At 43.6% G+C, this 20,479-nt stretch overlaps 1 protein-coding gene across 2 annotated transcripts in view; it reads left to right on the forward strand.

Moving 5' to 3' along the window:
- Positions 1–2,117: 2,117 nt before the first annotated feature.
- LOC122564925 (neuronal calcium sensor 1) overlaps positions 2,118–20,479 on the forward strand; it is a 185,111-nt gene continuing 166,749 nt past the window's right edge. Inside the window, exons 1-3 of one of the 2 annotated variants that reach the window (XM_043720412.1) lie at positions 2,118–2,333; positions 4,053–4,146; positions 10,755–11,484. In XM_043720412.1, the coding sequence (XP_043576347.1) occupies positions 11,421–11,484 (64 nt within the window). In that variant the 5' untranslated portion in view covers positions 2,118–2,333; positions 4,053–4,146; positions 10,755–11,420. Of the gene's footprint in view, positions 2,334–4,052; positions 4,147–10,754; positions 11,485–20,479 lie in introns of those variants that run through there. The other variant, XM_043720411.1, reaches the window with a different exon arrangement.

A 20,479-nucleotide genomic window follows, 5' to 3' on the forward strand; every position in this document is an offset into this window, starting at 1 on the left:
TTTCTGTCTTCAAGGACCCAATTTTAGTCCTAACCATTTTTTTGCCTTGTACATACCTAAAAAAGCTTTTACTATTCTCCTTTATATTTTTGGCCAGTTTACCTTTGTACCTCATTTTTTCTCTGTGTATTTCCTTCTTAGTAATCCTTTGTTGTTCTTTAAAAGCTTCCCAGTCCTCCGTTTTCCCACTTATCTTTGCTATGTTATACTTTTTCTCTTTTAACTTTATATGTTTCTTAACTTCCCTCGTCAGCCACAGCCACCCATGCCTTCTCCTAGGATCTTTCTTCCTTTTGGAATGAACTGTTTGTTAAAATGCTTTGAGTTTGCTCATTTTGGTGACCAGAATTAAACATGAAATGAGGTCTTATCTGAGTACTGTACAGCTTGATCTTTATGCCCTCTGACTTACACATTAAAGTGTGACTTTTTTGTTTGCTGCTCTGTATTGATTACATTGAGCTCACTAAATCTCCTTGGTTCCTTCTTTAACTTCATTCTCATCATCCTCAGCTATTTTAATATAATTAACATTGGGAAATTTACTTTGCATCTGACCTGGGAGGGCTTGAGAATGACACTGGATAGCTGGAATGGAAGCAAGTTCCAACATGCAGCACTAACCTTGAATAGAACAAAAGTAAAAATAAACACAACAAATCTATATCCAGAAGTATCAACTCTTCTAGCAACATCATTGCAAAAGAGCAAGTGCACAGTCTGAGAGAAGAGAGGAGTGAGCGGAGAAACTAACTGAGGGGGAGGGTTAAAATAGCTGGGTGGGATTCACAGATGGAATTTAATACCAGCAATTGTGAGGTTATCCATTTCAGTCTGAAAAGTGATAGACCAGAGAATTTATTAGAAGGTACAAAGTTAAATATAATGGAAGACCAATGAGATTTGGGGGTTCAGGTGTTTAGCTCTTTAAAATGCCACAAACAGATGTGAAAAATAGTCAAGAAGGCTAATGGAATACTAACCTTCATATCCAAAAGGTTGGAGCAGAAGAATTCAAATATTATGCTGCAGTTATGCAAAAGGATGTTTTGGCCCTGAAGGAAATTCAGTGCAGGTTTATAGGGATGATACCTGATTCTCAGGGGTTAAATTATGAGGAGAGATTAGACATTATTTATTCTGTAAAATTTAGAAGGCTAAAGGGGTGATTTAGTTGAGGTCTTCAGGATATTAGCAGGGTAGATAAACTATTTCCACTGATTGATGATCCTAGAACCAGGGGGCATGGTCTAAGATAGAAGTTGCTGGAAAAGCTCAGCACGTCTGTGAAGTCAGCTAATGTTTCAGGTCTGGTGACCTTTCCTCAGAACTGATGGTGGCTGGGTATATGTCAGTTTATATGCAGAAAATAGGGTGGGGGGAGGGGATAAAGAGGACATTATAGGTGGGGATAGAGCCCAAAGAGACAGAAGAACAGTTGGACAAAGAAGTAGATAATGATTTGTTTGTGTTGGCGAATAGCTGTTAATGAAGACTGTAATGGCTAACAATGGGTAGTGTGTAACTGCAGACTACAGTATTTGATAATAAGGCTTGTTGTGTGGGGTTGGGGGCTAAGAGGTGGGAGAGTTCATGCTGTCTGCAGTTCTGGTTTTTATTGGGCGTAGTCTAAGAATTAGGGCCAAGCCATTTAGGAGAAATGTTAGTAAGCACATCTGTAATACAAAGACCAATGGAGGTTTGTAATTCTACCTCAAACAGCAGCAGATACTAATTCAATTGTTAAATTTAAATCTAAGATAGACTCAAGGCAGGCCTATGGAGTTATGCTGGAGATGAGAGTCAAGAGTAGAGTTTTGCTGGAAAAGCACAGCATGTCAGGCAGCATCTGAGGTGCAGGAAAATCAACATTTCGGGCAGGAATGGTGACGGGCTTTGGCCCGAAACGTCGATTTTCCTGCTCCTCGGATGCTGTCTGACCTGCTGTGCTTTTTCAGCACTTGACTCTATGGACTTAGCCATGATCTTATTAAATGGCCGAGCGGCCTGGAGGAACCAAATGGCTCACTCCTGCTCCATCCCAAGTTCAGACACCTGGAGTCGCGCGAGTGGGGGCGGGGGGGGGGGGGGGGAAGGAATGACCATGACCATGACCATGACGTCACTGTCCAGGCACGCGGTGCGAGCGAGGACGTCAGTCGCGCGCCCCACCCCTACATCCCGACGCCGGCGGATGAGCGTGCAGGCGCTTCGGTTGCTGTGGGGCTTCATTCAAACAGGCGGAGGGAGCGCCGGCGGTGAGCTGAGGGAGAAACGCGCTGTACGAATTAAAATCGCCGGGCAAGGTTCGGTGGATCTGGCCTTCACAGTAGGTGCGCGATCAGTAATGTTTGGTGATCGGTTCTCTCTCCCATCCCCCAACACGTTGCTGTTGTGGGAGTTTTTGGGTGGGTGGAAAGTGACGCGAAAGCTTTGCGGTTGCTAAGGAGGGATGTAGGTCCGTCTGAGATTTACACTCCCTCCTGCAAGACTCGCTGAGAGAAAAACAAACCCCGCTCCCCTCTCTGAAGATGCAATTTTAAAAACAATGTTGGAAACTTTTTTCTTCCAGCAGCTACGCGGGAAGTATTGTCCCTCTTTGTGTTTTGAGTGCAATTGTATTTTGTTTGGTGCGTGTGTCGCTTATTTTCTGTGCAAGTTTCCAACCTACCTCGGGAACAAAAAAGGAAAGAAAACGTGAGGGGTCCCCATATGTGTCTCCCATTTGGTGTTTTTTTTTCCCGCAATGATTCAGAGCGTGTTGGTGTTTTTTTTTTCTCTCTCTCTGGTTCATCGTTCGAGCCTGCCGAGAGGCACGTAATTGATGTATTTATTCATACCGCATTTAAGTTAGATGGGCCAAAAATCTCCTTTCGGGCTGTTCATTCGATGGGCGAATTTGGAAATCTGTAAAGTTCTGAAACATCTTGATCAGTCACGTTAGCTAGTGAGTGGGTTGTATTGTCCTCATTTTGTGTATGTACAGTAATTTTTAAAATCCCCTTTCATTTGTGGGTGGATGGGGCTTTATAAGTATTCGTTCCGCTAATAAAATGGGTGTTGGGTAATGATTTCCAGAAGGCGTGAATAAACCGCCGTTGGGGATACGAACTTGCATTTTTTACTCTTAGCCCCCCCGCCCCCCATACACTTTGTCATTTTCCCTTTCCCTTTCAATTTAGGAGTTAAATTATCTCCCTCTCTATGTGTGAGAAATCCGAGGTCTTTGCTGTTGTTCGTTGGAGAGTCTGATTTTAAGCTTGCTGGTGTGGTAGGGAGAAATGTGTTGACATCTGTAGCGACAAGGTTTTCTCTTTGTCTGCACTGTCTATGCCACATTGCTGTCAGCATCATAAGAAGGCTGGAATTCGACTTAATGTCTGAATGACACATCGCAAGCTTCCTTGTAAACGGTCGTTTCTAAGAACGAGATAGTTGAAGAAGTTATGGTTTTCAACTAAAATGAAATGCATTTGTGGTTACTACTAGTGTGTGAATAAAAATGTCAATGAACAAAGTAAATTGAATTCAGCTTTAAAATAGCCCATTAAAATCATTTGTCAAATTGTGTAAGTACATTGCAATTAACTCAAGCTTTTTTTTGGAGTATCAGAATTAATGGCTTAACCGCAATGATAGTACGATACATTTCATTCTCTGTAGTTGTATGGTCTGCATACAACAAGCAATCAATCAATAGTGCTGCATAGCAAAATGTCTTGCATAGAATCTCAGGAATATTGTTTTGGAATGCGTTGCTGTGAGTTTAACTAGTCATATATTCATAGATAGTAATGCAAGGATTATTACAGTCAAACTTTTGACATGAATGCAATGCTATATCAAAAACAGTACAAATTAAGAATTCTTAGGATTACTGCAAAATGGCTGAAAGTTCTATTCTTTTACATGATCAATGATCATAAAAGCAGGTTTGAAATCTGTAACATTACAAAGGGAAATCTCAGAAGTTAAAATTGGTGTAACATTTATGTGCTTACCCTAGGGGTCTCTGCAGTATTTATAATGCTTTCATATTCTACTGTTTACAGAGAATGTGTTGAAGTGCTGGAGACACTATGCTGCAGGCTTTGCAATTTGGTTATGTGTGGAACAGATCAGAGGCTTGCTGAGAAGTGCAACAAGGTATTTGTTTGCACTTTGTTGTGAAACCTCTGAGTACAGCATTCATTTTATGTATAGATACACTTATTTAAAAGTAATTTGGGTGGGTCTAACATAAATCTCGAGTTCTACAGTTCATAATCAGTCAGAGCTCCAAAGTTGACCAAGTGAATTATTAATTAGAGAAGAGAACTGATCACTCCTGAAAACTTCACGAGTCCTAATGGAAATTGGTAAATGCTGGTTAAGCCCTGGAATCATTGAAGCTGTATAGTGTCCCCTGCAGTCACTAGCTAGAACTCATAATGCAGAATATTGGGAAGATGATGACCTAATGGTATTAACGCTGGATTGTTAATCCAGAGACCCAGACAATGGGTACTCAGATGGTTGAATTTGAATTCTGTTTTTAAAAAATCTGGAATTAAAATGGTGACCGTGAAACGATTGTGAATTGTCAGGAAAAACCCATCTGGTTCACTAATGTGCTTTAGGAAAGGAATCTGGTATCCTTACCTGGTCTGGGCTACATGTGACTCCAGAACTGCAGCAATGCGGTTGACTCTTAACTGCTCTCTGGGCAATTAGGGATGGGCAATAAATTTTGGCCAAGCCAATGACACTCATCCTATGAATGAATTTAAAAAAATGAAGGGAAACTCTGTCCATTGTTCCATGGCATGGTGGTTGGAATCAATACTTGGAGATGGGTGAGAAAATTGGAGGAAAAACAATGGAACTTTGAGAAACTGTCAAACATTTTTTCAGTGCAGATTGTGATAAGCCAAATTCACTTGGCTGCTGTATTTCAAATTCTGATGTCCACAAAATAAGCCATATTGGAGATCGGTAATTAGACTGTGCAGTAGTTTGTATTGCAGTTTACTTAGAGTCATAGAGATGTACAGCACGGGCGCAGACCTTTTGATACAACTCATCCATGCCAACCAGATATCCTAACCTAATCTAGTCCCATTTGTCAGCACTTCCCCCCCCCCCCCCCCCTCTGGGTGAAAATGATGCCCCTAGGTCCCTTTTATATCTTGCCTCTGTCACGTTAAATCTACGCTGTCAAGTGTTGGACAGCCCCACTCAATGGAAAAGAGATTTCCGATTTATCTTCCATGCCCCTCATAATTTTATAAACCTCTGTAAGGTTATCCTCAGCCTCAGCTCCAGGGAAAACAGCCTGGGCCTATTCAGCCTGTCCCTATGGTGCAGATCTTCCAACCCAGGCAACATCCTTATAAGTCTTTTCTGAACCCTTTCAAGTTTCACAACATCCGTCCATTAGGAAGGAGACCAGAATTGCATACAATATTCCAAAAGTGGCCTAACCAATGTCCTGTACAGCTGCAACATGACCTCCCAACTCCTTTCCTCAATGCTCTGACCAATAAAAGAAAGCATACCAAATGCCGCCTTCACTATCCTATCTATCTGCGACTCTACTCTGAAGGAAGTATGAACCTGCAATGCAAGGTCTCTTTGTTCAGCAACACTCCCCAGGACCTTATCATTAAGTGTACAAGTCCTGCTCTGATTTACTTTTCCAAAATGCAGCACCTCGCATTTAGTCTAAATTGAACTCCATCTGCCACTCCTCAGCCCATTGGCCCATCTGATAAAGATCCTGTTGTACTCTGAGAGATCCCATTGTACTCTCTATTATCCTCTTGAGGATGGTGGTTAAGTAGGACATTTGACTCTAAGCTGAGTATAAACCCATTTTTATCCACTGTGAAGACAGGATGCTTCAACTTTGCAATATTGCCTGACTTCATTTCAATGTTTTATCCATGCCATTTCACCATATCTTTGCCTTAACCATTGTCTGTACCTTTGTTGACATGTCATTGTGATGGACTTTTCAACTTCAAGGCCATATTCTGTACTACATTAAGTTTAGTTAATTCATAACCATAATTTTCATTTGATTTTCAGTTTCCTAAATGTAGAATATTTGTGATCCTTGTCCCTTTTTCATTCTTTTCCCAGGCTGTCACCCCATCTGATACTGATCATCTCTTCAACCTCTTTCGCATACAGTTCTCTGACTTTGGGTCCTGCACATTTCTTTTTTCATTCTATGTAACTCATTGATTACCTTTGTGTCTTGACCCTACCTTAGGAGTTTCCTCCATAGACTTCTCCAGCACACTGCATTGCAACTTGCCCTCATCACTGGTTGGCTACAGACACATTCTAAATCCCTCGTTCTTTGAGTTATCTGTTTTTCCTTTTTACCTTAGCCCAACAACAAGAAGCTAATTGTTGTGTCCTCTGTATTTCCCGAGCTAAGATTACTTCACTCAATACATACCAGGGGTCAAATTTAGTTTTTCTTGTTTCTTAAATACATCATGAGGGGTAAACATTGTGTGTGCACAATGAATTTAGTAGTTAGTAACCAAATTATATACTTGTCCAACATGACCTTTAAAAAAACAGTCATTCATTGCCTCTGTATTAATTCCCATTTCCTATCTTCTTTCTGTGGATGTATCTTACAAGCTTCAGGGGAAAAATTAGATGATAAAAACGTTATTTTGATGTACTTAATGTGACATATTTAATAGGAAGAATGAAATATAATAAAACATAAAATGATGACATTCTAAAAGGGGTGCAGGAGAAGAGGAGCCTGGGGGTATAGGTGCACAAGTTGTTGAAGATGGCAAGGCTGGTTGAGGAAAGCTATGGAGGCAGTCAGGATCCTGGGCTTTATGAAAGGATGCACAGATTAAAAAGCAAGAAAGCTTTGGAAAACTTTTCTAAAACACTGATTCAGCTTCAGTGGGAGTATTGTGACCAGTTCTGGCATCACACTTTTTAAAAAGCATGTGAGTAAAAGGAAATGTGATAGAGGTGCTCAGTCATGAAGTGGGTAGAGTAGTTCCAGAGAAACTGTTCACTTTGAATGAATAGATAGAAATTTAAGGTAAAGGAGAAGAGTTTTAGAGGAGTTAAAAGGATTTTTGTTTTACTTGGAGAGTTGTGGATATCTGGAACTCTTTGTCTGAAAGTGGTAGAGATGGTGACCATCACAGCATTTAAGAACTGTTTATGTCATTTGAGGTGCCAAAGCATACGAGACTGTGGATTGAATGGTGGAAAATTTGCAACGCGTGCATAGGGTGGTTAAGATGGTGCTTAGGACGCTTGTCTTCATTTTTCAGACCATTGAGTGTAGGAGGTTGTACAGGATGTTGGTGAAGCCTCTTCTGGCATACTTGTGTGGTTCTTTCACCTTGTGATAAGAAGGATATTAAACTGGAGAAAGTTTACAAAAGATTTACCAGCAAATTGCTGGGAATGGAGGGTTTGAGTTATAAAACTAATCTGGATAGGCTGGGTCATCTTTCACTGGGATATAGAAGGTTGAGGGGTGCCTTGAGTGATGTTTATAAAATCTTGAGGGGCATAGATAAGGTGAGTAGCAAAGTTTTTTTTTCTTAAGGTGGGTGAGTTCAAAACTAGGGGATATATTTTTTAAGGTGAGAGAAGGAAGATTTAAAAAGGACCTGAGGGGCAACATTTTCTATGTCAAATGAATTGCTGGAGGAATTGGTGGATGCAGGTACAGTTATAACATTTAAAAGACATTTGGATAAGTACATGAATCGGAAAGGTTTAGAGGGATATGGGCCAATTCAGGCAAATGGGACTAGTTTCCTTTGGGAAACTTGGTCAGCATGGACTAGTTGGACTGAAGGGTTTGTTTCCATACAAAATGACTCTAGAGAAACTTAGAATATAGTAGCAGGACTTCAATGTAGTAACCTGTTCCTAGTTTCTTCCCATATCTTTTGATCCCTTTAGTACTAAGAACTATATCTACATGTTTCTTTGAAGTCTTTAGTATCTTGTCTGTCGCAGAGAATTCCACAGGCTCATTATATATGGGTGAAGCAATTTCTCTTCAATTCTCTCTAAAAGGCCCACCAGATAACCTTAGACTGTGACCTCTAATTGTGGACCCCCGGTCATCGAGAAGATCACTCCTGCATCTACCCAGATTCATCCAGTTAAAACTTTACAAGCTTCTATGAAATAACCCTCATTCTTCTGAACTCTAGTGAATATAATCCCAAATGTCCCTCCCCATGCATCAGTCCTGCCATTCCAGAAATCAATCTTGTAAACTTTCTCTGTACTCCCTCAATTGCCAGAACATCTTCCTCAGATATGGGTTTCAAAACCACACACAGTACTCCAGATGTAGTCTTACCAATGCCTATCCAGTGGCAGCAAGACATCCCTGCTTCTGTACTCAAATTCTCTCGCTATGAAAGTCAGCATACTCCTTGCCTCCTTCATCACCTGCTGCATCTGCATACTTCCAGTGACTTGTGCAGGAGGGCATCGTGATCTCACCACCCATTTCTCCAATCTGCCACTATTCAGATAATATGGTTGCCTGTTTTTGTCCGCAAAGTGGATAACCTCACATTTAACCACATTATACTGCATCTGCCATGTGTTTGCCCTGTTACTTGTTGTATTGAAATCCCATTGAAGCTTCTCTCTATTCTCCTCAAAGTATATCCTCGCACCCAGCTTTGTGCAAACTTCAACATATGGTAGTCCATGCACTGATCCTAGTGATACACCACCAATCACTGTCTGCCACTCAAAAAGACCCACTTATGTTTTTGTTTTTGATTTTGTTTTGTACTTTATCTGTGTGCTAACCAATTCTCAGTTCATTACTGGATGCAACTTTCAATGCTATACGCTTTAAATTTGAATGGCCATCTCTTGTGTGTTGTTGAAAGCCTACATAAAATTCAAGTAAACAACGTCTACCAACTCCCCCATATCCCCTCTACCAATTACATCCTCAAAAAGCTTCAAGCAGGTTTGTTAAACATGACTTCCCCTTTCTAAATCCACACTAACTCTGTCCGATCCTATCACTACCTTCCAAATAATCTGCTATTACATATTTATAATGGAGTCTAATATTTTTCCCACTCAGTTTGATTTCCGCCTCGGGCGGTTGCCTGTGTGGAGTTTGCACATTCTCCCTGCGTCTGTGTGGGTTTTCTCCCACAATCCAAAGATGTGCAGGTCAGGTGAATTGGCCATAGTGATAGGTGCATTAGTCAGGGTCTGCGTGGATTACTCTTCGGAGGACATGTTGGGCTGAAGGGCCTGTTTCCATACTGTAGGGAATCTAATCTAATCAGTGGCTGCAATATGTGCTATATGCAAAATGCATTGCAAAAATTTACCAAAGATCCTTAGACAGCAACTTGCAAGTCCATGACCATCTCCATCCAGAAAACCGGGGCTGCAGATACATGGGAATGCCTCCACCTGCAGGTTCCTCTCCAAGCCACTCACCTTTCTGATTTGGAAATATATCGCGATTCTTTCACTGTTGCTGGATCAACATCTTGGAATTCCCTCCCTAAGGGCATCGTGGGCCTACTAACGGCAGATGAACTGCTGTGATTCACGAAGACAGCTCACCGCCTCCTTCTCAAGGTCAACTAAAGACGAACAATAAAAAATGCTTATCCAGCCAATGATGTCCTGTTCCAAGAATGAATTTTTAAAAAACTATTGATTTCAAGCAAATCAGTCTTTAATTCCCTGCTTTCTCTCTGCCAAGTCTCTTAGATAGTAGGGTTACATCAGCTATCCTCCAATCCACAGGAGCAGTTCCAGTGTCTGTACAGTTTAGGAAGATGACTGCTAGTGCATCTGCTATTTCTAGGGCCACTTCCTCAAACTCTCTGGGATGAAGGTTATCAGGTCGTAAGGGTTTATCTGCCATAAATGCTATTAGTTCTCCAATACCATTTCCTTATTCATGCTAATTTATTCAAATTCCACCTCCAATTAGAATTGGAGATTCCCCATATTAGTGAAAATAGAACTAAATTATGTATTTAATTGGTCTGCCACCTCTTTGTTCCTCTTTATGAATTGCCTTGCTTCTGACTGTAGGGGACTTGTACTCCTCTTTATTGATTATATTTTAATGCTTATGTATGCTTTTGCTATTGGTTTGTATGTTTCCTGCAAATTACTCTTGTAGGTAGATGCTTGATGACCAATGCAGACATGATGTTTCAAAAGGTCTCTCTGTGCTATAAAACTCTAATTCAACAACTGGTAATTGTATAATATTGGATACCAATGGCGCTACTCTGATTTACTGTCTCATGAGTTTGATGGTGAATGTCTGTTCACACTTGACTATGTGCATCACTATTGAATCCACTTATAACCTGATCCAGTATCTGAGTTTGTATTCTTCCATTAAAGAATGCAATCTGGAGTAAATAATTTAGTCTGTTAATCCCATTCCTAAAATGGTGGTTCTGAGATTAATTGGCAGCACCTCACTGGTATTCCTGCTGAGATTAGCAAATGCAATATAGTTTGAAACTCAAACATGGGTCCTCTGAGATCTGTACAACTCAGCTGATCACTGCTTTATTTCTTTGAGCCATTATTAGCGCAGTCTGGCTTAGATTGTATAATTATTTGCTTAGCTTTAGGGAGCATGAGGTGTTATTTTGCTTCTCAGTTGCAATAAAAATTAATTTGACATACTCTTGAAATCTGGATAACTGTCATTGTGTACAATACCTGTACTGTTTTGTCTCTTCCAGGATTCCAAGGATTGTAGCATTGAATAACTGCTCCACAAACTAATCCAGGACATCGTGCTTTGAGATAGTTGACCATTTGCAGTTCAATAATGCTGTAATCACGCTTGAACTATTTAAACTGCATCATCAGTTTCTAAAATTAGAACAGAATAAAACAACTCTTTAAGTTGCTTCAATTCAGAGGATACGAAAGACAAAGAAATACTGTAAACACCACGCATCTCCCATTGTGGCTAAATTGAGCAACTGTCATTGAAGCTGGGGTCAGTGATTATCAACTCTTCATACCAAAGGAAAGCTGAAAACATCATCCATCTCCCGTAGGGACTATATTAAGTGAACCATCGTTTCAATCGGGGTAATGGCTATTCAAAATTTCACAACAAAGTAAAGCTTCTATGAGGGTGATTTTGAAGAAAGAGTAATAAAAAGAGTGAATTTTGACATTGTGTTTGGGCTGCTTATCAAACCTGTGGTGGAGTGACAAACAGGCCATTATTAAACCGTCACCAAGGAAACCACAGCTGTGCAACATTACGCAGAGAGAACACAGGAGGCCTAACTCAAACTCACCATTAATATTTCCGACTTGTTTGGAGCTCTGATTTCTTCAGACTTTAATATACTCTTCCAAAAATCCACTTTCTGATGTGTTAAGTTGCTGCAATGGGGAAGTCCAACAGCAAGCTGAAACCTGACGTTGTAGAGGAGCTGACAAGGAAAACCTATTGTAAGTATTTAAGTAAATGTAAATTATGCAGGTGTGTTTATTATCCAACTTCATTTTTTCTTTATCTTCCCCTGTGTTATTCAGAATTCTTTAGGTTGCAGGTAGGTTCTGTATACTGGCTGTATCATCACCCAACTAACAGTTGGAAAACAAGCCATTAGGAGTGTAGTAGGGCAACTGAGATTACTTTTTTTAAAAGAGAAAAACTTCTGTTGGTGAAGAATTCTGTGAGATTCTCTCTGCTTTTCTCTCCTTTATAACCTGCTGAATAAAGTTAACCCATGTTGTTCTGCAGAATGGTTGGATATAAATTCAAGATAAAATTGTGTTGTCCTGTTGGCTTTTTTACTATTGAGAAATGTTCTGATTACTTAATTTAAACATCGTATACTTCAACCCTGATTCATTACTTTATTGATAGTTTAGCCTCAATATTTTTTAGACTCTGTCATGCAGTATTAATCATATAAACAAACTGTTCAGTCATTTCAATTTTGTATAATTATATGACAAATGTAATGTGCAGTAGATTTGTAGTTGTTATGCACCATTTCCCACAAGGAACAATGGAATTCTTGATAGTCAATGACAATTAAAAGCTCATTGATGCCAGTGTGTTGAACTCTTGGTAAATGTTACACATTTGAAGAGAAAAAGCATCTTTGCATTTACTACTTGATAAGGTTATACTCTGAAGTTCAGCTAGACTCCTCCATTTGTCCATATCTATGTCTCTGTCTCCTCCATATCTATTGTATGACAGGAATACCGATGGCCAAATCAGGTCAGCCTTCCTATTCCTGTACTTGCAATGTAGTAAAACTAAAATATTCAATGGTCCTCAGAATTGTGCCAATGATTCCTAACCAGACTTCTTAAATAACCAAAATTCAGATTTTACAAATAACTGATATCCAACATGTAGTGATTGGAACCAGGTGGACCTTGTTGACTGAGGTCCTTGATTGGGATTGTTAACCTGGGCTAATGAGGGAGACCTACCAGTTGGAGGATGCTCAGGTGTGCGGTGGGATCCCGTCCGCGCTCACCCCAGCCCGCACGGAATTTCACATTGGCCCTAAGGTCCCGTACTTCCCGCGGGAGCCTGTGCCCCACAACCTGAGCCGCCTCCGGAATTTTAATTTTGTCCCTTTTAAGGACTTAAAAAGGTGGGCCCTGTATCGACTGCTGCTGCACACCATCCACCTCATCTCCCTCATCCACTCCGGACATGCCTAGACGTGCCCATTTGCCACCGGGGATCCCCAATGGAGGGCTCTCTACGCGGAAGTCCTCCCCCTTTCTCTCGGGGATCTGGGGTGGAGGGTGCTGCACGCAGCCATCCCCTGCAACCGCAGATTGCAGTGGTTCACGGACTCCCAGCCCAACTGCTTGTTCTGTGGCGCTGTGGAGTCCGTAGACCATGTATATATTGGGTGTGGGCAATTACGCTCCCTTTTTGATTTTCTTAAAAAACCTTCTTCTCTGTATTTTGTTGCGCTTCAGTCACACGCTCCTAATCTTTGGGCACCTGGTATGGAGGAGGGAGGGCAGGTCTGAAGACCTCCTCGTGGGTCTGCTCCTGGGCTTGGCCAAACTGGCTATAAACAGGTCCAGGCAGTGGACCATTGAGGGGGTCGTTAGGGCTGACTGCCTGCCCCTCTTCCGTGGTTGCGTTAGAGCCCGGATGTTCTTGGAGAAGGAACACGCAGTGTCCACCAACACCCTGGAGCCGCAGGGAGTGGAGTGCATTATTTCCCCTGTCCATCTCTATTTTGATTTAATCCCTGCCCTCCCCTTCACTGTTTGATCACACAGCATTGCCCTTTGATGTGAAGGGCACTGCTTGTCACTGGCCACTCGGGTGTTTCCTACATTAAAAAAAAGAAAAAGAAAAAAAAATGAGGGAGACCTGGCTGACCAGTACAAATAGGAGATGCTTCCTTTCTTCCTGGTGGTGGAAATTGAATAAAGATTAAAAAAAATATACAATTAGGAGATTTGGGCCAAATGGCCGGTTTCCACACTGTAGATATAATCTAAACGCATCCTATTCATGCATCAACCCAGATATATAAATAGGCGATTTAGAATCTTTTCAGTTTAGGTTACTGACTGTGCTGGCTGGGCCACAGTTCAGTGTGTTTCAGAAAAAAAACAAATATATAAACAGGAGATTTAGAATCTCCTCAGTTCAGAGGACTAACTCTGAGCTGGCTAGACAACCAGTATATTGTGCACAAGTAAATAAAAGGTGACATGTTGGGATACCAGCCTCTGCAGTTATTTGAGTGGCGACTGGAGAAAACAGTATGTGCCTTCACTCACAACAGTCATTTTGGAGTTGCGGTATTTTTGGCATCATGAATCTATTTGGAAAACTTCACTTGTTTGATCCTGCTGTTGAAGACTAGGTCCAGTTTATGGAAAGAAAGCGATTTTATTTTTTTCCCCCCGGGTTAATGACATTGGGGCAGATGAAAAGCTGGTTTGTGGACTTGAGACAGCAAAAAGTCCTAGAAGGCCTGATTTGAGCAAGAAAACTCGCAAGCCAGTATCCAGAAGAGTGCACACCCTGGGAAGCCACACTACATGTGGGTTGGTTGAAACCAGCACAGTTGTAACAAGATTCGCTTGGGTCTCCAATCCTTAAGTTCACGCAAGACCTCATTTCAGACTGAGAACGTATACTGGGGAGCCGTTGCAAATTAAGCGTACAACTTTGTTTCCGTCTGCTATGAGAAGCAGTTGGTGCAATTGCCACTGATAGTAGTAAGAGTTCGGGCCCAAACTTACTCGGGTGGAATTGGTTGAGAAAGATTCATCTGGATTGGCTCTACATTTTTCAGTCAGAAAATGACTGCCGCATTGCAACCCTAGTGGAAAACCCAAGAGTTCGTCAAGAAGGGCTTGGGACTGTCAAAGGACCCAAAGCCATTTTACTTGTTGACCAGGAAGCAATTCCACAATTTTGCAAGGCCTGCCTGTTGCCATTTGCTTTGCAGGCAAAAGTAGAGGCAGAAATAAGGAGGCTGGAGAATGAAGGAATTATCAAATCAGTTTGCAGAGTGGGAAGCATGAGTCATACTGATTGTGAAGCCTGTCGGCTGGGTTTGCCTTTTATGGGGATTTTAAATAAATGTAAACTGCTTCTCGCAGCTAGATAAATACCCAATCCATTGCATTCAGAACTTCTATGCGAAGTTGGTGTGGGGGGGGGGGGGAGGGGAGAGGAGGCTGTCCTTTATGAACCTGGACTTGAGCCTTGCCTACCTTCAATTGTGACTAGATGAGAAGTTCCAGAAGTATGCCACAATTAACACCCATTAAGGTTTATATCTGTGTACAAGACTGACATTTTGGGTATCAACAGCTTATACCCTTTTCCAGTGGACCATGGAGAACGTTTTACAAGTGCTACCCCAGGTTGCCATTTATCTAGATGATGTGCTAGTAACTGACCAAACCAATTAAGAGCACTTGGAAAACTTGGACATAGGGAATATGCACTATTTAAGCACGTAGAAGGGGAAAATGTGTGTTCCAGGACCCATGTCAACTAGTTAGATTATAGAGCCGACAAAGCCAGGTTACACCCGTTGGAAGGTAAATTAAGGGCGATCAAAGGACTCCCAGCTCCCCCATCTGTACCAGAGCTTAGGTCTTTCCCTGCGTTGGTGAATTATGATGGAAAATTCATACCTAACCTTGCCTCCATCTTGGCACCCTTCCAGCTGCTATTGAAAAAGGGTCAGCCTTGGAAATGGGCACATAGCCAACAAATAGCTGCTTTTTCACTTCCCTGAATGCTATCATCATTGAAGGTGTTGGCCCACTATGATCCAAAACGAGAGGTAGCGCCAACAAGTGGTGCCTCCTTTTGCAGTAACAGGTTAGTGTTTGACCATCAGGGAGCCAATGGAGAGGAATGCCCAATAGTGAATGCCTTCCTAGACTTTGGCTGACGCCGAACACAAATGTGCCCAGATAGAGAATGAAAGGTTTGGCGGTCATCTTCGGTGTGTGCTGAAGTACCTTTACTTCTAAGTACCTTTAGACATGGGAATTTGTTTTGGTAACAGATCACAAACCCCTGCTAGAGCTACTGAAGGAAGACAAAGTGGTGCCACCAGTAGCTACTAGTAGAATTCAACAATGGGCCCTTACACTCAGCTCTTACAAGTATGATCTAGAACATCATCCAGGAAGCCAAGTGGCTAATGTGAATGCCCCGAGTTGCCTCCCACTGGCAGATTCTCCACTGGTAGTGCCTCCCCTGGAAGAGCCCACTCTTGTTTTAAACTTCCTGCACGCCCTTCCGGTCACTGTTGACAATACCTGACTGTGGACATTAAAAGATCCTGTCCTATCAAAACTACAACAGATGGTGGTAATGGGGAGACAGAAGGGCCATTGCAACCAGGACTGAAACCTTTCTGGACCCAGTGAAACCAGATCACTGGAGAGAGATTGTCCTGAATAAAGGTTGCCGCCACCAGATAATGACCAAACTCCACCAGGGTCATGCAGGGGCTTCCAAAATGAAGATTCTGTGGCTGGTGGCCAGGGTTGGATGCTGACATAGCTGTGTTGGGCACTCCCCACCAAAAATATACTTTATTCATAAAATTATTTTGATATCTATACAATTGGTGATGCCATTCATACGTTCCATTTCTTTTCATACAGAGATCGGAATTAATCATTCGTATATACAAGTTTGTGTGTTGACCATCCAGATATTTTGCTGAGGCATCAGCGGAGCCCAATTACTGAGTGGGCCCCCTGTTTTTCATAGGCAGGCAGACCTTACATGGTGGTCTTTCCCCACTGCGCCTTGGCAGCAGCTGCCCCAAGCTTCAGTGCGTCCCTCAACACGTAGTCCTGGACCTTGGAATGTGCCAGTCTGTAAGACTGAGTCGGGGTCAACTCCTTCAGCTGGAAGATCAATAGGTTTCGGGCAGATCAAAGAGCGTCTTTCACCGAGTTGATGATCCTCCAGGCACAGTTGGTGCGTTCCGCGGCAGCGAGGCAAGGCCCATCATTCACAACACCGGGGACAGGTAGAACCTCAATACGTAGTGATACTTGGTGTTTGCATACTGGGGATCCACGCACAGCTTGATGCAGCTACACACAAAGGTGGCCATCACGTGAGGGTGGCATTGGGTGTGCTTTTTTTTTTTAACCCCATTGTCCAGACCTTTATACATGGTGTCCCTTTGGGCCCGGTCCATCTTTGATCTCCACATGAAGTGGAAGATGGCCTGGGTGACTGCGGCGGCACAGGTTCTGGGAACAGGCCAGACCTGTGCCACATACAACAACACTGACAGTACCTCACACCTGATGACCAGGTTTTTCCCCGCGATGGAGAGCGACCGTTGCTTCCATCTGCCTAGTTTCTGCCTCACTTTCCTGATCCGGTCCTCCCAAGACTTGGCACACGCCCCAACCCCTCCAAACCAAATACCCAGCACCTTCAGATGATCAGTCCTAACGGTGAGGGGGATAGACGATTGGTCGGCCCAGTTCCCGAAGAGCATGTCCTCGCTCTTGCCTCGGTTTACCTTGGTCCCCGAGGCCCGTTTGAACTGGTCACCTATGCACATGAGTTTGTGCACGGACAGCGGATCCGAGTAGAAAGCTGCGACGTCATCCATGTACTGGGAGGCCTTAACCTGTAGGCCCCCTGCTGCCATGAATAGTCACCCCTCTCAGGCTCGTATCCTTCCTGATGGACTCGACAAATGGCTCTATGCAGCACACAAACTAGGCAGGAGAGAGAAGGCAGCCCTGCCTGACTCCAGATCTGACTGGGAAGCTGTCTGATTCCCACCCATTGATTGAGACTGCACTGACAATGCAGTCTGATCCATTTGCAGATTCCCTCCCCAAAGCCCATTTTGGAGAGAACATCTCTCAAATACATATGCGATATCCTGTCAAAGACTTTCTCCTGGTCCAGGCTGTTGAGGCAGGTGTCCATCCCCCTGTCCTGCACATAGGCGATCGTATCCCTGAGAAGTGTGAGACTCTCAGCGATCTTCCCGCCCAGTACAACACAGGACTGGTCAGGGTGAATCACCGATCCCAGAGCAGACCTGACCCAGTTAACAATGACCTTTGACAAGATTTTGTAATTTACGTTTAATAGTGAGATTGGTCTCCAATTTCTAATTTCCTCCCTGTCACCCTTCTGCTTGTAGCTGAGGGTGATGATGCCTTTCCTGATGATTCGCTTATAGTACCTGCCAGAAGCATTTTGACATATACCTCCAGCAGGTCCTGACCAATCAAGTCCCATAGAGCAGAATAGAGCTCGACCGGTAAGCCATTGCTTCTGAGAGTTTTACTCTTTTCGAAAGACTCGACGGCCTTGGTCAGCTCATCCAGAGATAACGTCCAGCCTCTCCTGTTTCCTGTCATCTAAGACCTCCGTGATAGAGGACAGAAACTACTGGGAGGCAGCGCTGTCAGTTGGCTTTGAGTCATACAGACTCAAAGCCAACAGTTTTGTGTTTGTCTTTCACGTTCCCTTACCAGCCTGCTACTCGTCACCTTCAGATGATCAGTCCTAACGGTGAGGGGGATAGACGATTGGTCGGCCCAGTTCCCGAAGAGCATGTCCTCGCTCTTGCCTCGGTTTACCTTGGTCCCCGAGGCCCGTTTGGACTGGTCACCTATGCACATGAGTTTGTGCACGGACAGCGGATCCGAGTAGAAAGCTGCGACGTCATCCATGTACTGGGAGGCCTTAACCTGTAGGCCCCCTGCTGCCATGAATAGTCACCCCTCTCAGGCTCGTATCCTTCCTGATGGACTCGACAAATGGCTCTATGCAGCACACAAATTAGGCAGGAGAGAGAAGGCAGCCCTGCCTGACTCCAGATCTGACTGGGAAGCTGTCTGATTCCCACCCATTGATTGAGACTGTACTGACAATGCAGTCTGATCCATTTGCAGATTCCCTCCCCAAAGCCCATTTTGGAGAGAACATCTCTCAAATACATATGTGATATCCTGTCAAAGACTTTCTCCTGGTCCAGGCTGTTGAGGCAGGTGTCCATCCCGCTGTCCTACACATAGGCGGTCGTATCCCTGAGAAGTGCGAGACTCTCAGCCATCTTCCCGCCCGGTACAACACAGGACTGGTCAGGGTGAATCACCGATCCCAGAGCAGACCTGACCCAGTTGGCAATGACCTTTGACAAGATTTTGTAATTTACGTTTAATAGTGAGATTGGTCTCCAATTTCTAATTTCCTCCCTGTCACCCTTCTGCTTGTAGCTGAGGGTGATGATGCCTTTCCTGATGGATTCGCTTATAGTACCTGCCAGAAGCATTTTGACATACACCTCCAGCAGGTCCTGACCAATCAAGTCCCATAGAGCAGAATAGAGCTCGACCGGTAAGCCATTGCTTCTGAGAGTTTTATTCTTTTCAAAAGACTCGACGGCCTTGGTCAGCTCATCCAGAGATAACGTCCAGCCTCTCCTGTTTCCTGTCGTCTAAGACCTCCGTGATAGAGGACAGAAACTACTGGGAGGCAGCGCTGTCAGTTGGCTTTGAGTCATACAGACTGGCATAGAAGGATTTGCTGATCCTTATGATATCAGCCTGAGATGATGTTACCGAGCCATCTTCTTCCTTCAGGCTGTTGAGCATGAAGCTCTCTTTGTGCACCTTCTGGAAGAAGAAATGTGAGCATGTCTCATCCTGCTCCACGAAGCGGACCCTGGACCGGAAGATTATCTTGGAGGCCTCCGAGACAAAGAGTGAGGCTTGCTGGCCCTTCACCGCCTGGAGGTCCTTCGTGACATCGACCCCCATCGTCTACAGCAGGAGCAGGTTTTGCATACTTGCCTGGAGTTGGGACAGTTTTCCTTGCCCCTTTCTCGCCTCCTGAACACCTTTTGAGGATGAGGAGCCTCTTGATGTTCCCTTTTACTATTTCCAACCAGTCTGTTGGAGACTCAAAGAGGGGCTTCATGGTTCTCCAACCTCTGTAATCCCTCTTGACCTCCTCAATGTTTCCTGGGGTCAACAGTTTTGTGTTTATCTTTCACGTTCCCTTACCAGCCTGCTACTCGTCCTGTAGGTGACAGTCCGCCAGCGGGAGGCAGTGGCACTCCCCACCAACAAGAGTAAATATTGCCACCAGCGGTGGTCCCACTTCCAAGAGAATGGTCGGTTACATGTTGACTATGCCAGTCCTTTCATGGGCTCAATGTTCCTGGTCATAGTGGATGCCCTTTCAGAGTGGTTGGATGTGCATATAGTCTGTTCAGCAAACTCAGGGATAGCAATTGAGAAGCTGCGAGCGTTGTTTGCGATATTTGGACTCCCAGAAGTATTGGTCACCAATGATGGGATGTTATTTGCCACCAGGGAATTTGTGTTTCCTGAAGTCGAATGGCATTTGTCACGTAAGGGTAGCTCCGTACTATTAATTGTCCAATGGTCTGGAGAAAAGAGCAGTCCAAATGTTGAAGGCAGACTTAAAGAAGCAGCCTACAGAGTCACCTGATACCAAATTGTCTGGTTCCAGTTCAATTTTAGGATCACCCCTCACTCAACAGAAACCGTTCCAGCAGAGTTTCTGATGGCGAGATGACTCCGCACTAGATTAAACTTGACATTTCCAGACTTGTGGGGGGGGCAGTTAAAAGACAGCTGGAATCCAAGGCCAGCTACACGCCTCCACTAAGCAAGAGAGAATTTCATGCGGGTGTGAGATTTGGTACAGGAATCATGGAAATGACCCTGATGGGTACAGTGTGAGGTGCATGTGAGTCCCTTGACATAGAACAATACAGCACAGAACAGGCCCTTCAGCCCACGATGTTGTGCTGAACATTTGTCCTAGCTTAAGCACCCATCCATGTACCTATCCAATTGCCACTTAAAGGTTACCAATGATTCTGACTCTGCCACTCCCACAGGCCGCGCATTCCATGTCCCCACCACCCTCTGGGTAAAGAACCTACCCCTG

The sequence above is a fragment of the Chiloscyllium plagiosum genome, chromosome 30, assembly GCF_004010195.1.
Source record: "Chiloscyllium plagiosum isolate BGI_BamShark_2017 chromosome 30, ASM401019v2, whole genome shotgun sequence".
Classification (NCBI taxonomy): Eukaryota; Metazoa; Chordata; class Chondrichthyes; order Orectolobiformes; family Hemiscylliidae; genus Chiloscyllium; species Chiloscyllium plagiosum.